Source organism: Neolamprologus multifasciatus, chromosome 1 (genome assembly GCF_963576455.1).
Source record: "Neolamprologus multifasciatus chromosome 1, fNeoMul1.2, whole genome shotgun sequence".
Lineage (NCBI taxonomy): Eukaryota > Metazoa > Chordata > Actinopteri > Cichliformes > Cichlidae > Neolamprologus > Neolamprologus multifasciatus.
In genome coordinates this window covers 12,980,133-13,006,024 of record NC_140439.1, presented here as the reverse complement: position 1 = coordinate 13,006,024, position 25,892 = coordinate 12,980,133, and the positions used below count along the sequence as shown (strand labels likewise).

The 25,892-nt window shown below is 42.6% G+C and overlaps 2 protein-coding genes across 4 annotated transcripts; one reads left to right on the top strand and one right to left on the bottom strand.

The window, feature by feature from the left end:
* Positions 1-225: 225 nt before the first annotated feature.
* On the bottom strand, positions 226-19,160 carry whamm (WASP homolog associated with actin, golgi membranes and microtubules). Its single transcript, XM_085166708.1, has 11 exons — positions 18,484-19,160; positions 16,105-16,278; positions 14,263-14,413; positions 13,794-13,963; positions 11,952-12,159; positions 9,273-9,457; positions 8,659-8,745; positions 8,478-8,573; positions 5,913-6,324; positions 5,351-5,493; positions 226-3,983 (listed from the first exon to the last, which is right to left on the bottom strand). Exons 1-11 carry the CDS (start codon positions 19,057-19,059, stop codon positions 3,828-3,830), a joined length of 2,358 nt encoding a protein of 785 aa, XP_085022834.1. The 5' UTR covers positions 19,060-19,160; the 3' UTR covers positions 226-3,827.
* An 84-nt stretch (positions 19,161-19,244) lies between these two features.
* fsd2 (fibronectin type III and SPRY domain containing 2) lies at positions 19,245-25,827 on the top strand. 3 transcript variants are annotated; one of them, XM_085166736.1, is made up of 13 exons: positions 19,245-19,670; positions 19,744-19,969; positions 20,219-20,314; positions 20,550-20,783; positions 20,946-20,968; positions 21,861-21,982; positions 22,237-22,401; positions 22,537-22,671; positions 22,820-22,973; positions 23,657-23,790; positions 24,117-24,249; positions 24,324-24,500; positions 25,424-25,827. In XM_085166736.1, the coding sequence occupies exons 2-13, from the start codon at positions 19,793-19,795 to the stop codon at positions 25,671-25,673; spliced, it is 1,800 nt and encodes a 599-aa protein (XP_085022862.1). In that variant the 5' UTR covers positions 19,245-19,670; positions 19,744-19,792; the 3' UTR covers positions 25,674-25,827. The 3 variants fall into 3 exon arrangements, with proteins under 3 accessions (XP_085022862.1, XP_085022856.1, XP_085022847.1); XM_085166730.1 differs by having other exon boundaries at positions 19,738-19,969; XM_085166721.1 differs by having other exon boundaries at positions 19,245-19,969.
* Positions 25,828-25,892: the final 65 nt, after the last annotated feature.

Below are 25,892 nucleotides of genomic sequence, written 5' to 3'. Positions count from 1 at the left end.
TCAATTTCTGAGATTAGAACAAATAAAGCACATAAAGATAAAAGCTGGTTTGAGGAATGATGGAAAACACCTTAAACGTCCTCCGAGCTCAGAGAAAATAACTGCAGTATGGATCAGAAGACAGGTTGCCTTGGTAACTTAATCCTACTGACTTTTTCTTGTGTAAATAACTGTGTGAATGATGGACTGAGGGATGTACCAGTTTTACTTGGTTGATTTAAAAACAAAAAAACAATCAGACCCTTGGAAACTGGACTCCCATTTAGAGTCTAATTTGTTTTCACCTTCAGAGATCAGCTGGTTTACAAGGGGGAAATTAATCAATACGCAGTTTAAGCACCAATTTAGTGTTAAAATGATGGGATAATTGACCAATTAATTCAGTCAATTGGAAATTAACTGCTGTAGGAATGCAGCTATGATTTTCACTGCAAATTACTCGGACTTTTTTGATGAATCACTTTGTTTATTATATGAAATGTAAAAGGAAAAAGTCAAATCTGAGACGTTTTGAAAAGACGTCTTTTGTGCAGCCAACAGTGCAAAATCCAAAGACATTTGATCTAGAGTGATTCAAAAAAGAGAAAACTGCTACAACTGAATAACAACCAACAATGACATTATTTAAATGAGAGACTCCGATATGGAGACTCCTCGTTTTTAGAATTGTTTTTGGTTCAGAGTTTAGTAAAGTTCAGACAGCTGTGGAAACACCGTAACGGACACGTTACAAGGTTGGACCTTCAAAACTGGCTTCATTCTTCATGGAACAGATTCAACAAGGTACTGGAAACATTCCTCAGATATTTTGCTGCATATTGAGTCGACACCATCACACAGTTGTGCAGATTTGCCGGCTGCACATCCATGATGTTCCACAACATCCCAACGGTGCTCTGCTGGAGCAAAATCTGGTGACTGTGGAGGCCATTCGGGCACAGTAAACTCATTTTGTTCAAAAACCCAGTTTGAGATGATTTGCGCTTGTTGATATGGCACATTATCCTGCTAGAAGTAGCCATCAGAAGATGGGTACACAATGTTCATCTGGTACTGAGGGATTTACACCACTACCTTGACCCACTGATACGAGGCAAGGTGAATCTTTTTTCCATGTTTGTTAAATTCAGACTCCGTGTGAATTTTGCTGCAGAAATCGAGACTCATCGGAACAAGCAACATTTTTCTAATTTCCTGTCGTCCAGTTTTAGTGACCCTGTGTGAACTGTAGCCTCTGTTTCTGTTCTCAGCTGGTAGTTGTTGCGCCTGGTGTGGTCTTCAGCTGCTGAGGCATTTTTGCCAAGAGAACTGTCGCTCATGATTTCAGCACTTTCTTTTTTTTTTTACACCATCCTCTGTAAACCCGAGAGATGGCCGTACAAGAGTGCTACTTTCAAAGTCACTTTCTTCTTCATTCTGAGGCTCAGAGTGAACTTCACCAGGCCGCCCTGGCCATGTCTGGATGTCTAAAGGCTTTGAGCTGCTACCATGCGACTGGCCAATTAGATTACAGTATTTGTAATAATGAGCAGTTGAACAGGTGTACCTAACAAAGTGGTCAGCAAATGTATATTAAGTTAAACAAAAAAAAATGGTGTGGTGAACATTTCTTACTATTTTACTAATTTTATGAACAATTTATTTTTTAATTAATGTCACATGAATACGCATGAATGTCCTTGAGGTCAGCAGATGGGTTCCCAGACTGTTTGCAGCCTTACTGAACACTGTCAGCCAGAGTAACAAACTACACAATGGACCGCCATGAAAGTAGGAAATCTGGGTAGATATTCATGCCCACCTTAGGATGAACCCTTCTCACCTAAGTCACCCTTTTGTCTTTTTGTCTGGGCCTACCAGCAGGTCGCCATTTTGACCATATATCTGACACGCATACTGATAATGATCTGCTAAATGTCAGCACTGCTTTAAAGTTTCAACTCTGGATCTCATTACACACAATTAGGGCTTAAATACCAATTTGAAAAAAAAAATTGTACTTCTGCCCCTCAACTTTCAGCCTCACTCCCAATTGATACTGGTAGAGCAGAAACGGCCTCTCGTTCTCTCTGCTGTTCATCGCTGTCTGACTCTCCGGTCTCATTGTGTGACTGGTGACGAGTGGGCGAGTTGGTGAAACGTCATTAATAGACTATGCTGCTCTGTACATGTGAGCGAGAGAGCGATATGGCACTGCAGGCCACTACCGCTGACACTTCTTGTTGCCATAGTAACAGGCTGCTGAAATTTCTGTTTATACTGGATGGAGGTGTTCGTCTAAATACCCCCGAGGTGCGTGACCCGTCTCCACCTGAATCGCGTGGATGTTGCCAACAGATTGCACACAGAGACTGACAGCAGCCCTGCAAAAACGGTCGCTTCTCTTAGGTACGCAGAGCTGAGTAAACTCAATCACAGCTGGCTGGGGATGTCTGAGCTGTCACTGCAGGAGACCGATGTGTGAGAGCGAGCGCTGCCAGGATGGATATTACTTCGTGACTCATCACTGTGGGCTTCATCCACCAAAGCCCACTCGCCAGGGGTTCACCGGTGCAGGTCTGATGTGACTTTGTTTAAAGAATGAGGGCCTGGGCACAGGTAAAACTTTGGGGAACAGCGTGAGCAAAGCAAGTGGCAAAGAGCTCAGATGAATGTATTTGAATGCAAGTGGAGGGAAAAAGGAACGCCAACGTTTGATGACGACCTGATGTCTCTTAGTTTATTATTAAAACACAGCAGTGCCGGTGTCGGCCTCGAACATCATTAACTCATAAAACTAAAATTGAATTCATCCTGTAAAGCATTTAATGCTGCTATCACACAGTTTAACTGTTTGACAGGTTCAGGTAAGGAACACTTGTAAAGATTGAGGAGGGAAAAATCCCCAAAACAATGTGCTGTCACAGGTTGAAAGGTCAATTTGCCTTAATCAACAGGAACCTTTCCCCCGTTTTCTTTTTCTTTAGATCACACAGCGATTACAGATTGGGATGTGTAATTAATTACGGAACTTTTTTTTTAATCCATTACTTAAATTAAAGCCTAATATTCTCAATTTGTCTTTGTGTATTTCATTTCGAAAGTGCCCTTTGATTAATCCTAAAGCGTTCCCAAAATTCTGACATGAAAAGGGGAAAATTGCGGGCAGCGCGAGACGGCCTGCAACGCAAACAACGACAAAGACTTCAGACACGCAGGCTTTGAATAATTAACAGCTCTGCCTTCACGTGGGTGTAGCCTTACTGGGGTTAGGTTAAATAAACAATTGTTCAAATTTAATTACATTCAAAATGATGAGATCAGACAGGGCGGTGCGAGCGAAACGACAATTTGCGTAGTGTTGTCTTCACCGCCCGCAGCACAAGCTCCCACCCCACTCCCCCCCCCTGCTGTGTGACACTGTCACAAAAGGCCTTCGGGCTCAGATTTGGTAGAAATTCAATAATTAGAGGAGCGTTAAAAACAAAGCGGCTCATTCGCTCTCACTGGGATTTCTGAAAATTGGAAAGTGTTTTAGAGGAGACAGTCCTGATTCTGCCGCTCGCTAGTTAGTTGCAGTGTTGGATGTATTACAGCGTTTCAGAGCTACAAAACAGAAGCACATACACGTACACACACAAAAGGGATTAAATGTGCAACAACTTCAACAAACTGCAACGTTTAAGTCTGAGGAGGCGTAATCCTGTTCTTGTCAAACAAGCAGCTTTTTTTCTTCTTGTTTTCCGATGGAAAATTGGCAACAATGAGCTGAAGCTCATAACTGTGAGGAAGACTGAGCGGGGCTAACATAAGACGGCAGCTTCATCGGCGTGAGTGCGCACGCATTCTCAGCTATCCCAGTCTGCACTGCGTCCCTCTTCGTCCCCTCTGTCGTCCTCATCCGAATCAGCCGCCACCTTCTTCATCCTCATCATGGCGGCCTTGATGCTGCGCTCCAGCTCGTTGTCTCCGCCGCTTGGGACTTCTGCTCGTGCAGGAACCACCTACACAACGGCAAAGAAATACAGTTCACATTTTAAGTTACTGCCTGCTGTGAAATCTGTAATCAGTACCAAAAAAGTAGCTAATAACATTATAGTAGAGAGCTACATAGCAATGACCCCGTTGGGATAACAACGACCCTGGAACTAGAACAGCTAAATGTTTTCTAGTCTGTTATAGCCTAGGTTTTTACATATGCATAACTGTGGCTCCACGGTGCAGCAGTTTAGCACATTTGTCTAATATGTGAAAGATCCCTGGGTCGAGACCAGAAGGAGACACAGATCCAGCCTCAGGGGGTCACAAGCGAGTGTACTCCCTGTGCTGGACCCAAGCCTGGATAAATGGAAGGATTGCATCAGGAAGGGCGTGTGGTGTAAAATCTGTGCCAAATCAAATATGTGGCTCCATCCGCTGTGGTGGCTCCTCGGGAAATAAGGGAAGAGCCCAAAGTATGTTGCATGTATACTTGTGAAAGTTGATTCTGCTGATCTGCATTGTAGGGTTTGCAGTGGGTGAAGCGCTGAAGAGGTCACTTGGGTAACATCATCCACATCCACAGAATCAACTTTCCGGGCTTATAAAGGAGACGTCTGCATTCTCATAAAATAAAAAAGGAATTTACACGCACAACCTGTGAACAGCTTCATCGACCATTCCTTTAAAATTAGAAGCAAAATACCCAATTTTAAATTTACTAGCACTGTTCAATAATTCACTCCTTTGCTGCGCTAAAAAAGAATCCACACGGGGGAGCTGTTTGTTGTGCACAAGAGTGCACTCAAAGTTCCCATACAGCATGTCTCCTATCAAAAATTAGGACGTGAACGGCTTTTTGTGACAGCTCCTATAGCTTAACTACCTCACGAACGTGTTCTTCACCATTAATAGTTGGTCAGTAAAAAGAAATATTGTACACTGAGAACGAACGAGGTTTAATTTATGTGATCCACGTCCACAGCAAACGGCTCATAGCAAAAACACCAGTGGTCCTTAGTGAAAATGAAACTCCTTAAAACGTGTCACATTTACCTAAACACCGATGATCGCATATTACACAAACACAAATAAATTGTGCATTTGTTAGGTAGCATTTTCACATGCAGATTAATTCTTTAGTAAAGACTGATATTTGATATTTGGAAGTTTTTTTGCGGGGGAGGGATTGACACAAACTGAGCCACACTGGCTTTTTTCCACAGGTGAATAACCAACTTAGAAAGCCAGTGCTCTCTGGATAAACCTTTCTGTTGAAATCACTCAGTGTGACTTCTCTGTTCAGAAATGTCATCATATTTTTACCAAGTGACACATGCAGTGATGCAATCGTTCTGCAGTAAGCTAGCCGATCAACGTATCAACATCTCACCTTCTTCAGGGTGACTCCCTGTCGGATGGCAGACATCAGACTGCTCCTTGCGTCCCCAGTGGGGCTCGGCGTGCTGGCCGCGGGGACCTTTCGAAGATTAATCTGTCCACGCTGTAGTGAAGCCAACACTTCGTCCATGGTTCCTACAAAAATACCAAAGTTAAAGGAGAAACACTGTTAAAGTGTAGGGGAAGAAGCTACACTGCTGATGAGCTGGTTCTTCCCAGTTCTTAGCTCGCTGTAAGAAACATTATTGAAACAGTTTCGTTGAGTGTGCTCCGTTTCACATGAGCTTATGAAAATGAAGCGCCGCTGGACGTTAGAGTCTCCTTGGAGCAGACAGCGTATATAACCAGGACCACTACTGCAGGTAAAATGCCTCCTCTGGCCCTGTGAGAGAAGTTAGGAATTTAGGACAGAACACTATGTGCAGACACACACACACACACACAACCTTCCCAGCAGCCAAACAAAAATCACGTATCCTGCTCCATTCTTTTATTCTTCGTTGGTTTTGTTGGACATGAAGATCTGAATGATACTGCACGTATTTCACCCTCACCTATATTTTGTTTGAGCGTGTTCTTGGCTGGAAAAGGAGGGCCCTCTTTTTCACTCAGAGGCATCGGGGTATCCTCTGATGAGGGCGACACTCGGGGGGGAGGCAGCAGTGGCAGTGGCGGCGGTGGTGGTGGCGGAGGAGGAGGAGGAGGGGGTGGGGCTGTTGGGGGAGGGGGGATGGCCGTTGGAGGAGGTGGCGCAGCGTAGATTTGGACAGGGATGTCTTTCAGCTGCTGCTTTTTGGCTGGTTTCTTGCGCCTTGGTGCGGGTCGGATGGAGGGAGGGGGTCCTTGAGAAGAGGGAGCAGGGCTGAGGCTGATGATGGACATTGGCTGCGAGGGGCACAGGCTTTCTGGAGAAGACGACGAAGGCCTGGACTGGGGCGCTTTCAGGATGTACTGGCCTGGTCGCTTCTGGAAAAAAAAAAAAGAAAAAAAAAAGAAAACATCATTAGCTGAAGCTCATGCATTAATGTTTTGTTTTACACAGGCACAACAACTACATGAGATTAAAAAAAGTGACGGCAGATGTGCATCAAAGCCCCGCACAGTTAAACACGGACGTAAAAGCTGATCGTTTAAATCAGGAATGTCAAACTCATTTTATAATGTTGGCCACATACTTTGATCCTAAGTGGGCTGGACCTCCACTTTCTGTCAATGTAAAGTTAAACTACACATTTAATTTCTCATGTATTTTTATATAAGAAAAATAAGTGTAATTTCGGGGGTGCGTCAGTTTTTCTACATAATTAAGAAATACTGCTGTAAATAAATGAAAGAAAACGTTGGGTTACTTAACGTAATCCCTGGTTCTTTGATAACAGAGTGAGGTGTTTCACTATGGGAATCGCCTCGACGTGACGCGATTCCCATAGTGAAACACCGAGCAAAGTTAGAAAAAGAACTGGCAGCATGACTCCATAGGCTTAAATGATATATAATGGGACAAAAAATATGAGAAATAAATGTGTAAAATTAAATGAAAACATCTGTTAGTGCAAACTGTCCTGTGATTAAAACATTTTTTGTTAATTGACTGAATGTCTTTTTTTTTTTTTACAGATTTTCTTAGCAGATAGATTCATCTATTTCTTATTTACCTTAGTGTCTGTATAAATGGCTATGGTGGAGGTCTTTATTAGTTTATTAGTTAGTTCTCCTTCATATTTTCCAAAGCTGTCCAATGGGCCACATTGCAGTCTTTGGCAGGACGATTCTGGCCCTCGGGCCTTATGATGACACCCCTGGTTTAAACAAAATAGTCTCACCACAAAGGCTTCTCAGTTCTGGCTTAAAAAGGACCAATTTCGACTGAAATACATAATAATTGGTTTGATTTTCCTGCTCACTATGGAATATACAGATATACTGTCAACAGTGAGCAGAGCATGTAGACGCTCATTAACAAGAGGACACAAGGGAGTGATTTTAAACACAAGAATCAGCCGTCTGAAATCTTGTGGGTGTATTTTCGTGCAGGTGGAACGACATCACAGTGTTGGACTTTCTGTGTGTGTTGCAGAGAGAGAATTTCCAGGGGCCAAAAACTTGTTTTGTAGTGACCTTTGACCACCGAGATCCAACATCATTGTTACATCTGGTTGCCATGACGCCCTGACGCAACCACAAATGGGATTTGAGCACATTTATTAACCACTACACTATGGAGGCATTAAAAAAATACCAAGAAAGTGTTAATGTTTTGTTTTAAATAAGCAGGACCATTCATTCAGACACATGAATCAATGGAATGATTTCTAGTAGTTTCTGACCACTCAAAGTGCTTTAAACTACAAGCCCCCATCTTCTTTTTCATACATATTCATCCTGTGCACATGAGCGCTGCATCTACCGATTTAGAATCATCAGTTAATCTAACATGCATGTCTTTGGACTGCTGGAGGAAGACGGATAACCCCAGGAGGTTTGAATCCTTAATCGCCCGTCTGGCTTTTTTCTCGCTGTGAGGCAACGCAACGCCAGCCACTGCACCCCTGTGCCGCCAAATGATGTAGTCATCATCATTACCCAGTCATTATTACTGATGCAGGGCTCTCTTCCTGGGCTCGCAGCTATTCTAGCAGCACTGAGGTTGCTTCAGCTGAATACTAATGCCATTCTTGATTAGGTGTTGACAATGGCATTGCTAACATGCTAGTTTAAGGTAGCGTCTAAGTCTTTTTTAGCAATCAGCACACTGTAAAGGAGAAGCTGATGGAAATGTCATTAGTTATATTTGTATTTAAAGTTAAAACAGAGTCTGACTGCCACACTGAAAATGTCACTGGGTCACTGAAGTTATAAGCCAACAGAGCGCAGTCGTCCACGCACAGTTTGAAGCTCTGGTGTAAGACAGCTCATTACTAACAAGCCCGTCCACAGCCATAGCGCGCCGTCATCAGGACTTCCTCCGATGCGAGGAGTCGAGTGGCTAATAACTGAGCTTTTAGTTTTTGAGGTGAACTATTGCATTAAGAGGGTACGATGCAGCATCCCCCCCGGGTTTTATTAACTCGGAGAGAGCTGCAGGCGAAGGCAGAGCAGAACGAGTGAGAGCGCCTGACCTCTCTGAAGGATCGTAATCGGCTCAGAGTTTTCTCCCGCTCCTTGTCCACCCACTCTTTCCTCCTCTGCTCCTCCTCCTTCTTCTTCTCTCGTTTCTGCAGACAACAGAGGGAGACACTGAGAGGCGCAGGAGAGAAACAGCGGCTTTCATTTGTGGCTCCAACAACCTGGCTGACTTACGAGGTGGACCTGGTGATGCTGGTTGAAGACTATGGAGCTCTGTTTTTCCGCCAGGTGTTTCTGCTCATGTGCATCCGTGCACTGATCCTAAAGAGAGACAAAACATATTACTTAATCGCTCGAAAATACATTTTAGTCTGTCAGAAATTAGCGACTGTCTGAGCAAACGGTTAAAAAACTTTGAGAAAATGCAACTGCAACACATCCGGATTTTATTCGGAGTCCATTATTTGTAATTTTCCAATGCCCCTATTTTTTTTAACTGCATTCCCTCCCTGTGAATTACTGGAAGTAACTATCGAGAGTCTTTAACCAGGCTGCCTTTCCCATTTTTTTGCTCTGAGTAATACTTTTTTTTTTTTTTTAAACCAAATAAGCAAGCAGCCAACAAAAGAGGAAAACATGCCAAGTGCTTCAATTACTATGTCAGCTAAAAATAAACCAATGTAGTAAAAATATTTTAAAAACCCAGCATTTGGCACACGAGGCAGGCGGAGATGTTGCCTTTGAAGGATCGATACATTTTTTCTTGGATGCTTGAAAAATACAACTTTTTTTTTTTAAAAGGACCACAGAATATGAAATGATTTCATGTCAGCAGCACTCGCACACACCTTTTTGTTACGCAGGTAAGCTCGGCGGGCACAGATGTTGCCCCTCTTGGTTTCCAGGGTCTGTAGGCGTCTTTTGAGCTGACTGACAGCTGGAGGGTCTGCTTGATGAATACCTGTGTGGACCATGCTCTGCAGCTCCTCCGGATCCTCGCACACATCGTAGTACACCACCTCCTCCTTCAGCTCTGAAACACAAACGCAGCCCAGTCACTCCTACATGTCTTCTGTTTATATGGCATCCTCTCCAGCCGTACGTCAGCTGTCGCATCCCATCAGACAACCTAAATAACCAGTGTCATGCCCACTGCTCACGAGCAGCACAGTTAGTTGTCACAGGTAGTGCCAAGGTTACTTTTGTGCCAACTGTAGTTATGCAGCTTACGTGAAGTTAAGAAATCTGTTTACTTCCTGTTTAGGTAGCAAACTTACATCTGATTAAGTGTAAGCGGCTTAACGTTGGTAAAATTACTGCTAAATTATAAAAGCATCTCCTCAGCTGCTTATGAAACGTTCTGGGTCTCCTTGGCAACTGTACTAATTACAGTATTTGCATTGCAGTAGCTTTCTCCTTATTTACAGAACATCATATCTTCCTCAGTCCTCCAACTTTATGTTCACGAATAACAAATGACAGAGGGCGCGCTGCTGTTTCTTAGCTAGAAAACTACACCTGAGAGCTGTAAAGGTAAATATGCCCACAGCCAAAGTCACCACAGACACAGACAGCAAGATGCACACACAAACACCTTGGAAGCAAACATGCCCCCTCCCTCGAGGAACAATTAGAGAAACATTTACACGAACAAAATACAGCATTTCCCAGAAGGCACCTCTTTTCCACAACACACTGGCTGACAATCCAACACATTATAATGCAGCGGGGAGGGGTGTATTGTGTAATGTGTCATTTTAATCATAACTGACAGAGAGTCTGAAGGGTGCTGAATCAGCGCTGTGGGAATTGTAGTGTTGGGATATATCGTAAGATGCGTTTAGAATATTGGACTCAAACAGGTGAGAGAAATATTAGAGACACACAATCAAGGACGATTATAAACACTTCATGCATTAAAACAAGCGGCACGCTTTTTTATGGGCCAGTTCACCAAATGAAATAAGGAAAAATACCAATGTGCCAGAGGTTTGCAACATTTTCAGGAAGTTGGAGGAAAATTGCACAGCTGGTAAAGCTAGTATTTAATGTGGCGCTTTTAAAACAAAAAGCCGTTATTAGCATTAGTATATGGGGCTGTGCGATATGACCAAAATCTCATATCCCGATATAAGAATTCTATCGTCAGATAACGATATAAATCACAAAAATGTAACATTTTCTGTAAATTCTGTGAATCTCGGGCAGCTCGACTTGCGTGAAGTGTTTCCAGCTGCGCGTCCTTTACCCGGAGTCGAGTGTTTTAACCGATGCATGAAACTATACATTTTTAGACACAAGTTGTAACGGCCGCCGTTTTCTTTGTGAGTATTTATTACACGGCGTGTTGCGGGGAAAAGCCTGTTCTAACGTTTGAGTCTATGGTTTATTTTTTAGCACTTGGCGGCTCTTTTTTACTTCTCATCCGTAAATAATCTACTCTTTCACGTGATTCAGTTTATTTTGAAAAGTCTCAACAGGATCCTAAGCTTTATTGTGAAAGGTTTATGTGGAACATAAACAAGCGGACACGCGATGCTGTTACCGTCGTTGTTGCTAACCACAACGCATAAAAACAGGAGCTTGTTCATCCTTAGTGTGGTTATATTAAATATAAGAGAAATAGAGAACTTTAAAAAATTAATATAGCCATTACAGTGACCATCAAAATGATGAAAAAATATTGCCCTAAACAGTTTATTTTGTGACATCACGAAACAAACGACAGCGTAAAATGAAACTATAGACGTTTTTATATCATCATCTATCGAACAGCCCTATTAGTATACTTCCATCTGAAATCCATGGAATATCCTCGAAGACCTTTAAATCTCAGTTAAAGGTTCAATGAGGCATGCCGTATAAAGCTGTTTGAGCACTCAGGGAGAGTAGACAAGTACTATATAAGAATCAGACCATTTACCAGGTGCCTTTTTAAAGATGGAATTATTCATTATTATTGAATTATTCATTCAGAAAATTAAGTAGTTTAGCAGGCAAACAAAGAAACAAACAAAAAAAGTTCTGAAAATGTTCGGGTACAAGGACCAGACTGAAAATGAGTGAAAAACAGCCGGTAACCAAAGAAAACCTTTATCCTCCTAAGACCCGAACTCTTCCATGGCATGCATTTTTAATTTCTCTTTGATATTTGTGCATATTGGGACCCGATGAATGTAAAATCTTTTCTTTTGACCTTTTTTTGTTTCTGAGAAAAATTGCATCCACATATGAATATATTTGTTTAAAATTTCGATAGTACAGTGGCAGTATAATGTCCTCGTAAGTGGATATCAGGCCCTTGTAGAGCAAAATTCTGTATTTTGGTCTAGACAACTCAAAATGTGATGTCCACATATGTGGACGCCAGGTCCTAGGAGGAAGACCTTGAGAAAGCCTGGTTGCTCAAGACTGCTTCAAAAACAAGAAACTCTGGCACCGTGGAGGCTCAAGACCTTTGCAAAACACGTGTATATATACCCAAAATAAATCTGCTGTACAGCACAGCTATGTAAATGTGAGGATACCTTTAATCTGTCGTCTCAAGGTGTCTATCTGAGCCACCAGGAGCTGCTCTTCATTTTTCAGGATTTCAAACTTGGCGTCGTAGAGTTCTAGCTGGGTTTCGTAGAACTGCAGTTCCAGCTGGTCCACAGTGTCCTGCTTCTGGCCGTCCTCAAACGCAGACCTTAAATCGGCCCTCTGGCCTTGGGCTCTCACAGAGAGGTTCTCCAGCTGCAAGGCAACGGCAGAAAAATGTTACATCAGCCCCGCTGAAAGGATCATAACGGTCGTTTGTGGGGAGAAAAAAAAAAACAGTCGTTTGTATGCATACAGTGAATACTTTGTGAGGCAAGTGCTACTTTTTGACAGCTCGCTACTTGTCCTTGAACATTATGATCAAAATAGGCTTTGCTTTTAGCCAAGCTACTGGCAAACGCAAACACACACACACACACACAAGATAAATCTGACAATAAAAAAAATTAAGCATTTGTGATGGACTGCCTATCTGAAGACAGTTTAATCTCTGCAAGCTTTCATGCTGTGATGAAATGAGCTGAAACCAGCAGCTACCTGCAGCATGTGCCATGCATGAGCTTTTGCATTCAATGCATTCACAATACAGCCTTAAAATGCTCTTAATTATGTCGAACACAAATACACACACTGCTGGAATGTGACACAGCTGCCACAGAGACTGAAGCGGCACACTCACGCAAACATCTGGGATATCCGCAGGCATACTGGCACGCTCTAAAGAGTCACCGAGCTGTGTTGCCACCAGCGCAAGAGTTTGCGTAGGTGTAGCTCGCTGATCTCGTTATGAACACTCGCACACAGCTGCAGATGTAAAGGCTCGGGTTGATTTTACAGTGACGGATGACGCCAGCGTCCTCAAACCTGACTTTTTTTTTTATTATTTAAAAAGCTTAATGGGATGGGAATGCAGCCGTGTGACGGTAAAGGTGTTGCGGTTGTTCTCTTTGCTCTTTTCAAGAGCTCAAACGCACAGCATGACCCCCGTGAAGCAGCAAGTGATCCGGTGCCGTACCATCCCGAAAAATGCCGTGATCCTGACATGAGAAACATCCTCCCAGTGCAGTCACACATTTGTGTGTAGCTGGCACATTTTGAGTATGCATATATGCACCCAGACACGCTCACTTATTCATGCGTGGAGGGGGTTTTTTGTGATTGGGATGGGGGTGTATTGAGGGGATTCTCTAGGTTTTCAGAGAAGCTTTATAAATAGATCAAAAGGAACAGAGCAGCCACAGACTCACATCAGACTGGAATACCAAGTGAATGATACATGAGAGCGAGTAGGCACCGTGTCACATCTCTACTGACTTACAACCACTACAAAAGCAGCGTTGGCCTTGGCACGGAAATAAAGACATGAATGATAACTAAAGCCTTACAACTCACTCACTATGTATTAATAGACCTCTCTGCATTGCATCATATCTGTTATTAACCTCTGTCTCTCTTCCACAGCATGTCTTTTATCCTGTCTTCCTTCTCTCACCCCAACCGGTCGCAGCAGATGGCCGCCCCTCCCTGAGCCTGGTTCTGCCGGAGGTTTCTTCCTGTTAAAAGGGAGTTTTTCCTTCCCACTGTCGCCAAAGTGCTTGCTCATAGGGGGTCATATGATTGTTGGGTTTTTCTCTGTATCTATGAAGCGCCTTGAGGCGACTTTTGTTGTGATTTGGCGCTATATAAATAAAATTGAATTGAATTGAATTGAACTGCGCCACATTCTAGTGAGATGTTACCGAATGTGCTGAGTAATTACAGAACCACTGGAAAAGCAGCTGATACTAATGAAAAAGAAAGAAAGAACAAAAGATAAAATGGACACGCACCCTCTCCTTGATGCTGTCTTTCTTGCGGCTGAGGCACATCTCGGTGGCTCTCATGTGCTGCAGGGTTTCTTTGGCCAATAGGAAGCGGAGTTTTTCCAGCCTGGGAGCCGCTGACGCCCAGGCAGCGGGTCCAAAACGACACTTATCCTCCTCCATCTGTTTCACCATACCTGGAAATGTGCACAAGGAGCTGTCATGTATATATAAAGGTTATAATTGTTTCCTTACAACTGTGAAATGAATCCATCCATCCATTCACTTCCGCTTATCCTTTTCAGGGTCGCGGGGGGCGCTGGAGCCTATCCCAGCTGTCATAGGGCGAGTGTGAAATGAATCCCGTAGCGTAATCATGAAGGCTTTTCTTTTAAAACCATTTCCTCTGAAAACAATCTTTTTGGAGGTTTTGATCATTTACACATTTCATAATTAACCGAAACATCCACACAGATATAAACACAGCGACTTATACCAGCCAGAGCCTTTGAAGTCTGTGCAAAGTAGGTGACAGTGATGTCCTGAATCGAGGCGACTGCATCCTCTGCTTTTTTTCTCCACTCCTCCGCCTCCTTTTCCAGAGCTGCAATTCTCTTAGGACCCAGTTCCTCAAACTCCAAAGACTTCTGCAGACAACCGCAGCAAGCAAAACGGTCTTTACTCAAGGGCTTACCTGTCCGTAAGAAGTATGTATTAACTGTGCATTCATGGGAGCTTTATTCATATTTGGATGAGTGTAAAAACAAATTCTGACCTCTGTTTTCCCTCTAAGTGGACATAAATATTTTCCCTACACCACGCTCACTTTTTCCATGTCATTCCCCTTGCTTTCTCCCTAATTTCCTGATACTCTTTACTGTCCTATCAAAAATAAAGGCTAAAAATTCCCTTTAAAAAAATAATGTTCTTTAACCTACATCACAGAGTTTGAGAACCACATTGGACATAGTGATGCAACAGGTCAGTCTATTCATGAGTGCTGTGTGTGGCTCAGCAATAACAAATAAACTAGTTAAGAGTGAAAGAGACCTTTATGTAATCACTAAAGGACGTATAGGTCAGTGCCGTGCAAAAGTCTTGAGCCAACTCTCATTTCTTTATGTGCTTCCAAGGAGTCAGACTTAGAGAAGACACCTAACAATGCCGCATGAATTACTGAAGCATGGACCAGTGTTTACACAGAAGAGACAACTTAGTAAAAGAACATTTTATTCATTGTGCTATTAGCTGAAGACTTAGCAGCAGCTCAGCATCACGTACAGTGTGTCCTTAAAAAGACTGGGTAAGTGGAGGACAAAAGAAGAAGTGGCAGGTCTAAAATCTGTCTACAGCAGCTAAACAGCATGTGGAAGTCATGTCTTTAAGAAACAGGAATACATCCAGCAAAGTCCTGACACAGGACCTGAGAGAACCTTGTGATGTTTTAGTTGATCCATCTATTGGTCAATGAAGTAAAGAAGCGATTCTTAAGGAAGGGAAACAGGGAGAAAGGGCTGAGGTGTGCCAAACTACAGAAGAACTACTGACAAATCACTGACAACAGATCTTATGGAGTGATGAACCCAAATTTGATATTTTTTGGTTCAAATCACTGTCAGTGAGTGTTTACAGCCATCTGTAAAACACGGTGGAGGCTCCATCATGGTTAGGGGCTACGATTCATTCAGGGGTGTTGTCAAAACTGCTGGAATTATGAACACAGAAAAGTACCATCACATTTTGGTCCATGTTATCAAGAAAGCACCTAATTGGCAACGCCTTCATTTCTCATCATAACAATGATCCCAAACAAACTGTGAGTGCAGTAAAAGTATACCTGGATAGAGAAACACATAATAAAACACCATCAGTCACAGACTGGCCTCCCCAGAGCCTGGACCTCAACTTTACTGAAGCAGTGCGGGATCAGCTTGACAGACAACAGAACAAAAGGCAGCCAACATCCAAAGAAAAGTTTTGAATGTCCTTAAAGAAGCCTGGAGAATTATTCCTGAAGACTACTTAAAGAAATTACGAGATTGTTCAGGCTGTGTTGAAGAAATTGTGTACAATTCTAACAAGCTTAAAAGTCAATCTCTGTTTTTGCCTCACATACTGTATATTTTAGCTATGTTTATATGTTTTGATAAATCACTGCAATATTTCACATTTTCCTAGCAAAATATAAAGAAATGAGGGGGTGGCTGAAGACTTTTGCATACTATTCTAAAATCCTCCCATTTTTTGTTTTCATCAAAATCGTAACTTTCTGATATTAACACTAAGTACATCCCCTGCATATAATCGTGTACAACATTCTAACAACGTGTGTATTTACAAGGATGTCCATCTTGTAAAGGCAGGCCAGCTCTCTCATGTCCCTGAAAGGCTGCAGCAGGTACTGGAAGAAAGTCGTGGCGACAGTCGCCAGGTCCTGGTAGGCCTCGTCTTCTTCCTCATAGATGCTGAGCAGCATGACCATCCTGTCAGCACCGCTGTGACTTTGTAGCAGCTGTGGAGACAAAAAAAAACATAAACACCATGATCTGGGTTTACCCTGAGCCCACAGCTTAGTTTTGCTCTGCATGACTTTTCATACTCAGAATGAACCAATCCAATCCGTGCCAGCTAACATAAGAGTCGATAACTAGGCCTTTCAGAAAACAACTTGGGTGGGCTGAAGGTAGACTTGTGAAGACACTTCAAGATGAGGTTAGTGGTTGAACACCACGGGGATTCTTGGACCTGGTTCTCCGGTGTTGACCGCTGAAGTCAAACAAATTCAGGTATTAAAAAACATTTTATGTGAGAGTGATGAAATATTTGGAACTGAGACTTTTTTTTTTGAGAGTGAGATCTTGGTTAAGAAAATGTTAAATCGCTTGGATTCAAAATATGTAAATAGTTGGAAAATCAAGCGTTATCTATGCCCTGACATCTTCCAGCATACAAAGGGAACAATGTTTGCTTTAGCCATTTACAAGAATCAACGCAGCACCACAAACCTGCATCTGAGACAGCATAAGCAAAAGCTGGATAAGATGTCATAAAGGTATCATTTACAGCAGAACCGTAACAGTGGTTTATGTAGACATAATACCGGTGTTGTGCCAAAAAGTGATTGCCTGCCAAAAACTGATTTCCAATGTTTCTGTGTATTTTTTATGTGTAATATCTTTACATATGTTGATAAATAGACTTTGGTGGACAGGGTTTACAAAGGGGTTATAAAAAATTATCTGTTTTTTCAAGTATCTTTACAACTCTGTGTTATTGTACTTACATTATAACCAATCCGGTCCTTTATCCCCACTTAAAATATTTTTACAGAATTATTGTAATATTTGCTGCCATTTCTGCTGTCCTCCTGGCCAACTTACTCTTACAAAAGACATTTTTAATGTTAATGACATTTTTTAACTGCATAAATAAAGGTTATATAAAAGTCGCTGCCAAAAACTGATTGCGCCTTCTACCTTGTTACACGAAATGTTGTTTGTGGCTCAAGATGACTTTATGTCATCCATGAGGGATGCATTTGACATATGTTTCACATATTATAGCCCAACAACTTACTTATAGCAGTTTAAATACGAGCAATCACTTTTTGGCAAATACCGGAAATCAGTTTTTGGCAGACAATCGCTTTTTGGCACAACACCGACACTGAGTACAGATTCTGATACATTTATTCTACTCGTAGCGGTGCCATCAACAGTTTTTCTTACAGGTCCACTTGCTCATTGTTTCTGTTACCAATTCTTGATCAGAACCTTACATCTGTGTAAGGAAACAAACCAGCACAACAAGCACATTTTCAGCTCAGCAGGCTACATCATGATGTTTTTGGAAACAGGTACAGTGTGGGCATGTAAAAACTCAGCTACCATAACTCAGACCACATTATTTTGATAAAAGGACATGATAAGCTTGGAGGCATGCATTCCAGCGATCTCCAGTGGATCTCGAATGGAACTAGATTTTTGTTTCGATGTCAACCTGACGTATTATGCTCTTCAAATGCTTCATTGGTCTATTGGCTGTCATTTTACTGCTTTTACTTCCATTTGCATGTGAAACAAACTAAACAGAGCTAAAGGGTCAGATTGCAGGTTAAAGCAGCAAACAAAGACCAGTTCTGGTGGTGTTGCAACATCTAGAGCCTTGGCTGGAGCAGCAGCTGTGGTTTGCTGTGTCATGGTAGACCTGATTTAGGCTCACACCACCACTTAGAGGCGCTAATATGGCAGACTAGACCTTTAAACTTCTTGGGATTAGAGAGCATGCAGTCTTTCTCAGACTTCAGGGACTCATGTTTTTAAGTGCTTCTAAGGTGTTGTAAGACTTCTATCATAGATGGGGCACCAAACACATACAGGGCCAGTGTTGCCGATACCGATGCCAATACTTTTGCCCTATAAAATGTAGATTACAAAGACGAGAGCAGTGTGCCATGATTACTGATTGATTCATCATTAATTTACACATTCTGAACACATTTTAATGACCACTAAATCACTGTGATTTTTACTTTCCACATTAATTAATTAACACAAGGTGTTTGGAAACTGATTTTCTGGAGACCTGGAATGTAAATGTGCCTGCCTCTAAAACACATTTATTTAACAAAATCCAGTGGGCATACTGCACTTAGGGAATCTCAGTCCTATCGCGCTGGTATCGATATTAGATCGATCCGCCCACCTCTACGCCTCACCTGTCTCAGGTGACCCTTGGCCCTTGACATCTCCTCCTGCAAGCTTTTCTTTTTGAACTCCTGTAAATTCTCAAAGTACTCCTCGACATCTCGGTCATCCTGTGCGAACAAGGTGTCGAGAACGATCTTCCGTCCGCAGAGGTCAATAGCGGTGCTAAAATACTTCTCGAGTTTCCTACACGGGGTGTCATAGTCCCTGTCCTCGTCATTGTCTGGACCTGATCTCCTATTCAGGAAGAGCAAGTCCCAAATGTTGCCCTCTTCAAACTCCGTCAAATCCGGGAAGCAGCCTCCCAGGACGTCGGCCACGCAGGTGAACTGCTGGTGGACGTGCTTCAGATCGCTGACGGAGAAGAGTCCTGCCCAGCTCATCTGAGGGTCGTCGGCGGCAGGCTCGGATTTGCGCTTCTGCCGCTGTAACGTCCGGTTGTGGCAGGTGACGGCGAACTTACACTCGATGACGTTCCACTGTACGATGAAGCCCAGTTTAAACGCCTCATCTTCCTCAAATATGTTGCTTTTAACGGCCACCCACCCCTCCAGACTGTCTAGCCGCTCACACTCTATGCTGTTCATCTTAAAAAGAGATATTTCACCCTGGCCGAGAAGCTGCTGGCTCTGTTTACAACGTCCGCCATTTGTTTGACGTCAGTTGCCTTCACCAGTCCCGGAAGTTATCGGTCAATATGAGCTAACGGTTTTACTAACACAGATACCTACCTTTTAAAGAATACGCTGTTTTGACATAGAATGGTAACCACGAAAAACCCAGACTGGGTCACTAAGAGCAGGCGGGTCCCGATACAGAAATGTCTAATCCAATGTGTTTGATATGTCTTAAACTAAGGTTTCCGAGGAACCTTGAATGCACCATAAGCCTCTGGTACTGCCTTGAACTTTGACCTTTAAATCACATGTTCGGGGATTTCCAAATTCTAAAAATTAAAGCATTTAACTTTTAGTTGTTGTTCCTTTAGAATGTCAGCAAATCTCAGACCTCTGCAGACTTTCGACCACGTTTAATGAATCTATTTCATTACTAACGAACTTCCTGCTTAGATGTTTGCCATGCCTGTGAAATGTGAGCAAACACAGTCCCATCTATTTCTGTCACTGCTGTCCTGCCGGATACTGCTGCTGGCCTGAAAAGGTTGTTTAAGAACCAAACGGCTCCCTTAAATTTCCAGGTAAATTTGTTATCAGCTGCTTGCTCACTATAGCAGTTCTGCTTTGTTAAATTCTCCTCCGATGCAGTTTCAGGACACTAACGGGTATTTAAGCCTCAGTCCTCGCCTGAGTCCTTGTCATCATGGACTTGTATGAGATCAGAGGAGACAGGCTGGGTGTGATTGCAGAGGAAGCCGAGCTCCAGGAGTTAAGCAGAGAGTCTACTGCTATGGACAATGTAGGCTCACCTCCATCTCCCACTGGAGCAGAAGATGGAAGTGATGGTGAGGAGGATGCTTTTAAGGAGGGAGAAACTGAGGTGAGGACACTAACTAACTACCTCTGTTCAGCCACAGTCGTCTCATTGCATTTAATCACTTCTCTGAGAGAACGCCAGCACAATACTGAAGAGTGAAATGAATAGCTGAGTGAGGGGAAACATCTGATTAAGCTACACTCATAGTAAACAGCAACATAAACTCTTAACTGTTACCCCTCATTGTAGTCTGTGTTGCAGGTTTGAATTAAATGTGAAAAGAGCTCAAGCTTGCGTTATGACTGCTTTCAGGGGGAGATCATCTTGATTCGCGATCAGCTGCAAGAGAAGGTTGCAGAGATGGAGAGCTTTGCTGGTCATCTGGAAGAGATCTTCCTTACAGTGGAGGTACTACTCAAGCGTCCAGTCTGATCTCCTTTGTTTTGACATAATTTTACTGTTTTATTATCATATGAATATGCAGAGATGCTTTTTTCCTTTTTTTTTCTTTTTTTTTACACATAGACAGTAATAAAGTCGTCACAAGCCCATTTTATTACATCAAATTGTTGTTTTGTTATTTGTTCTTTCCTGTAAAACAAATGTGTTACCCTCTAACTCTCTCATATTATTGCACGTACAGGAGAATTTTGGCCGTCAAGAGCAGCACTTGGAGCAGCACTACAATGACGTGCTGCAGACACTGTCTCAGCGACAGGATGAGAGCGCGGCAAGGTTGGAGGAGGAGAAGAAGAGTAAGCTGGAAGCCCTGTACGGTCAGCTGCTGGCCTGTGGTCAGGCACTCGATGCCTCCAAGGAGCTCATCGAGACAGCGCAGGAGGTCTACCGCAGCCAGGACAAGAGGCTTTTTTTGAAGGTGATAAATGATTCCACTGGATCATATTTGCAGATGGCCCCAAAAATAAATAAATAATTAAAACATGGCCAGCTAATGCAATTGTGGATATGAAGCATTGATTAGCTTTTATTCATTTATTTATTTTGCTATTGAAATGATTTCTTTGGATTTTATTGACAGACAGTTATGCCCACAATTAAAAGGTAAGCATGAGGCTGCACAGTGAGTCTGCACAGTGTGACACTGCAAGTGTGATATTAAGAGATCGAGCATCAATAACATGTGAGATTTGTCTTCCCTTTAGTTTTATTTAACTTGATATATTTTAAAATCCCAGTTGAAGGTCCACTTACTGAACTTAGCAAATGAAAACAAATAAAGAACCTTGAACCTTGAACCTAGCACAAAAAGTAAGGAAATTTGTATTTGGTCAATTATTTTATTTATTTATTTATTTTTTGTAAGGTTGCTTCCTGCCAATAAACCTATACGTTGGAAAGCCTGTTTATTTCCCCTTAAATGTAGCCACATTTATTAGGGAAAATGCATTTGTGGGCTGAGCAGCAGAGTTGAGTATGTGGGTCGCGCCCTTGAAACACTTGCCAAATTTCCTCTTCCAATACCAGTCAGCTTATTCTGCTACTGACTCTTGTTTGGTGTAGTTTACTGGACTGGATGATTAAAGTCTGAAGAAACAATTTATTCATTTAACAAACAGAGCCCTGAGTAGCACGTGGAAGATCCACACACAACCACAACAGCCTGGCACCTCCTCCTCATGCTGGTCACCAGCTTGGTCACACACTGCTGTGGGACGGCATCTCAATATGGTTGTGTTGGCTGACTTGCGACAAATGCTGTTAAACTGACAATATGTCTTATTTCTTCAGACTTCAATCATTCATATTCATTCATGGGAACAACCCACAGACACAACTCTGCTGAACAAACTCCATCCACTGTACAAAACATGCTTGCATGCTTGATGAAAAGCACGTAAAGTATTTATTTTATGGTCAAACTTTGAACATTAGCCTGATAGCGCACTGCACGCTTTTTAAAATCAGGGCTTTTTTTTGTTCTGTACCACACTAGAATCGAGGAGTTCGCCAAAGACGAGGTTGACCTCACGCTGTCTACATGTCTTGAATTCAACACGCCGCTCGCTGACCTGTCGGATGTCAAAACCTTGATGGACTCGATCAACGTTGTTCCAGGTCTGAATCTACAAATCGCCTCCTCTGGTTCACTTTCCGCCTCCTTCTCCGTCACTTGTAAAATACAAATCTAGGAACACGCCGTGTCTTGCGTCACTGAAAATGAGAATCCTAATAATAGGAATCACACAGAGGTGTCAGTGTTGAGCTTCAACCAGAACAGAGCTGTCTTAACATTTAGATTTTTGTACTTTAAAAAGACTTCTTGATAACTGTGCTGAATTTACAGTGAATCTCTGTCAAACAACCCCCAGCTCCATCTGCCCCAGTAATCAATCCCCAGATGCCCAACTCTGCCACTCAGACATCCCTGCGTGTGTGCTGGAGCTTGTTCTCTGATGACACTGTGGAGTACTACGAGCTTTACTACAGGCTGGTGCTGGAGGATACACCAGCAGACAGCGCCTTCACACCGCAAGGTATAAACCAGAGACGCTCCCTGCAGATGTGCACTGCATGATAATGTCACCATCTGCTGCTCAACTTGTATCTACTGATCTCCCTGAAAATATTGTGATCTAAAGGTGTGCTCATCTTTTTGTTTTTTATTTAAGTGAGCAAGGTAACCTTGAAGGAGACGCACTGCACCGTTGCAGATTTGCTGCCCAATGCTCAGTACGAGCTCTGGGTGACAGCTACCAATACCACAGGCATCAGCCCAGCCAGCGAGAAGGCCTTATACATGACGGGTAACAAATGTCACTCTCCAGCTGCGTGAGGAGTTCTTAAACTTGTGGCAGTTTAAAATAATAATAGTTCTGCCACTTTCCTCAGCTTTGCAATCACTCCAGAGTGGCGTGTTGGTGGGAATAAAAGTCTAAATCCTCTCTGCCCTAGTGCCATCACCTCCAGTGATTAAGCAGAGGGAGTGCAGTAGCTGTCCAGAGGCTGCTCTGATCCGCTGGGAGTCAGGAAACACCAACCCCGTAGACTCCTACACGGTGGAGCTCAGGGAGATGGGTGCAGACGGCACAGAGAGCAGCATTACCGAGTAAGAGGTGTTATTAACGAGACCGATTTGGCAAGCTCAAAATTTAACCGTGCTCTCTCCTTGAAATCTGTCACTTTGAAAAGGCCGCGCCTAGAGTTAAAGTTAAAATAGCTCGGTAAAAATAGAAGCGCTTCGCTGGAAACGCAGAGCTTCAAAGACGCAGTACCCCGTGATATTAGGCTCCACTGGCTTTTTCCTTTGATAAGGCTTTTGCTTCAAAATAAACAAGCTGGTGTTAGTGCTTGCCTGGGAAGTTTTGTTTTTTTGAGGTCCCATGGATATAGAGCTGCTGAATCAAGATGCACTCTGTCCTAGAAAATCTATTCTTAGCTTCAGCCCTTGCAGTGCTGTTGGCCTCAGCTAGAATGCTGTGCCCACATTTGGGGTCATTTTCATTTCTTATCCAGTCGCTCTGAAGAACACTTTAACACTGTGCAGTAAACTATCTTTTTATTATGATTTATTTTCAAGGCAGACTTAAACTAAAGAAAATTCAATTCAATTATCAGTATATACAAATATAAGTTTCTGTTTAACCGCCAGAATTTCAAGGTGATCTTTCAGTGATTTGTGTTTTGGTAACCATACACAATAAAATACAGTTCACAAAGTGATCACTGTTCTGCATTTACTATATATTTAAAGGAAGACGCGTGACCCTCGTGTCTCAATTACAACCCCAGGTCTATTGTAGCAGTGCCCACCTGTCAGTGTCTGATCCAGCTGCAGCCAGGACAACGTTACCTCATCTCTGTGAGAGCAGTCAACATCGGAGGACCCAGTGACAGGAGTGAACCAATTACTATCACCACGACAGGTGAGAAACAACTGGGATCAGCGTTTTCATTATGCTTTTGGCTCACTCATAGGCGGTATGGACCTTATCTTATAAAGCAGGACAGTTATGTCTGTTTGTAACTTTTAGCATCTACTTGTTGATCATCCCCATCATGTTTGAGACTCCTTTCGCTCAGAAAGAGCATATAAGTTTATTCATTGTTAGCCTTGTATAAACAGAGGTTGCACGATTAGAATAAATCAATCTGATGTCCTGTGTTTTAGCCGTAGCTTAAATATACCTTCTTACTACATACATGGATTCAGGCAGAGTCTTTGCAATCAAACACTCAATTACCTGTGCAGGTACGTTTTTCTATCTCCTGGAGGACACTGCCCATCCTTGCCTGTCCATCTCTGAAGACGGCTTCACAATCTTTTATGGAGATGAAGAACTACCCATAAGTGCCATGGCCTTAGATGACAACACCTTTACCAGGTGCGAATAATGGGAACCTTGACTTGTAATGACTCTATACACTTGCAGATGTTTAAATGTCAGTATCTTTACAGATGTGTAGCTGTCCTTGGGGATCTGATTCCAGTGCGAGGAAGGCATTACTGGGAAGTTGAGGTGGATGATGGGACAGAGTTCCGGATCGGCGTTGCCTATGAGGACACAGAGAGGAACTCGTATCTTGGGGCCAACAGTACCTCGTGGTGTATGAGACACATCCTGAGTCCATCCAGGTAGCAGTCAGTACCAGCCAGGGTTCTTTCATCAGCTTCACTGCTGAACACCCTGTGATGTCCTGTCAGTACTCTTTACACATTAGTACTCCTCCAAAATAACTGCACACCAGGGATCCTATAGGTAAACTATGCCTGTGAACAACAGTTTAGCAAATATACAAAAGCACAACTGCTGAACCGCAAAATACTTGTATCTGATTGCTGTAAGAAAGTCCCCATATATTTAATCTTAATCATCTCAGTTTGAACAGTGTCTGAAGAAATCTCTTTAATTATACTGAAAGTTTTCAAGACAAGTGCTGTAGTAGCTTTGGTTTTCTGCTCAGTCATTTTTCTTAAATATACTTGTTCCCTGAAAAGAAGCAGACATTTTCACAGGACTACACAGACCTAATAGATGCAGACTTTTCCACCAATCTGATAGCAGAATTAACATGCTGATCCTCTGAGGGCCTACTATTGCAGTTCTCAGAAACTGGGCCAAGACTTTATTTTTAGCATTCAGAAATTTTCCCTTTCCTAAGCAAAAAAAAAAAAAAAAGTGCATCCGTTCTGTGAAACTAAGCCCATTGAAGGGAGAAAAGCCCACAGCTAAATATGTTACTTTATAATAGTTTCTATGGCAACTCTTCTTGGAACAAAGCAGGACAGATGAATTATCACATTTAGCGAGTCATTCGCAGCAGCATATCACACGAACCCTGAATATGGCTCCCATTGTGGGCATCTTCTTGTTGATTCTGCCTACGCACAATTTAACAAGCACATTTTTCATTTTCTTTAAGCTGCAGCCATTTGAAATCCTGCTGTTGGCTCATTATTCAGCATCTGCTTTCCTAATGGCTGACAGAGCGGGAAAATCATCAACAGTATGAATAAAATTGCTTTTTGACACTCAATAATGCTTCTCTTTTTGTTAGGCATAAATACGAGTTTCTGCACAACGGCTGGAGTCCTGACTTGAGGATCACTGTCAACCCCGTACGGATTGGAGTGGCACTCGACTACGACAGAGGGACTCTGTCTTTCTTTAACGTAAATCTGGAACAACACCTGCACACCTTCCACTGTCACTTCCGAAATTACGTCCACCCCTGCTTTAGCCTGGACAACCCGGGAGCGCTTACCGTACACAACGGCATAGAAGCTCCTGAATACACATTCATCTGACATCAGATGTATCAACAAGAAATAAAAAACCCAGGCAACAAGGACAAAACAATTATCGTTTTTAATACTTACCAAAGTGCTCGGTGACATCGAACAAAACCAATGTTTGTAACGTCAATCTCCATTAAAAACTGAACTTTCTCACTGAAGACAACACACTGCTTTCAAATGTTTTTATTATAGTATTCCATGGGAACAGGCATACACCATTTTCCAAGA

Bases quoted from the DNA above. Each gene is read 5' to 3' on its own strand.
- whamm (XM_085166708.1), bottom strand. From the start codon at position 19,059: ATGAACAGCATAGAGTGTGAGCGGCTAGACAGTCTGGAGGGGTGGGTG. The intron at 16,279-18,483 runs GTGAGGCGTAGA...TTGTCTCCACAG, and splicing joins CCAAGGGTCACCTGAGACAG to CTGCTACAAAGTCACAGCGG. The intron at 13,964-14,262 runs GTATAAGTCGCT...GCACATTTCCAG, and splicing joins GACTTCAAAGGCTCTGGCTG to GTATGGTGAAACAGATGGAG.
- fsd2 (XM_085166736.1), top strand. From the start codon at position 19,793: ATGGACTTGTATGAGATCAGAGGAGACAGGCTGGGTGTGATTGCAGAG. The intron at 22,402-22,536 runs GTATAAACCAGA...TTTTTATTTAAG, and splicing joins CAGCGCCTTCACACCGCAAG to TGAGCAAGGTAACCTTGAAG. The intron at 22,974-23,656 runs GTAAGAGGTGTT...TTACAACCCCAG, and splicing joins ACAGAGAGCAGCATTACCGA to GTCTATTGTAGCAGTGCCCA.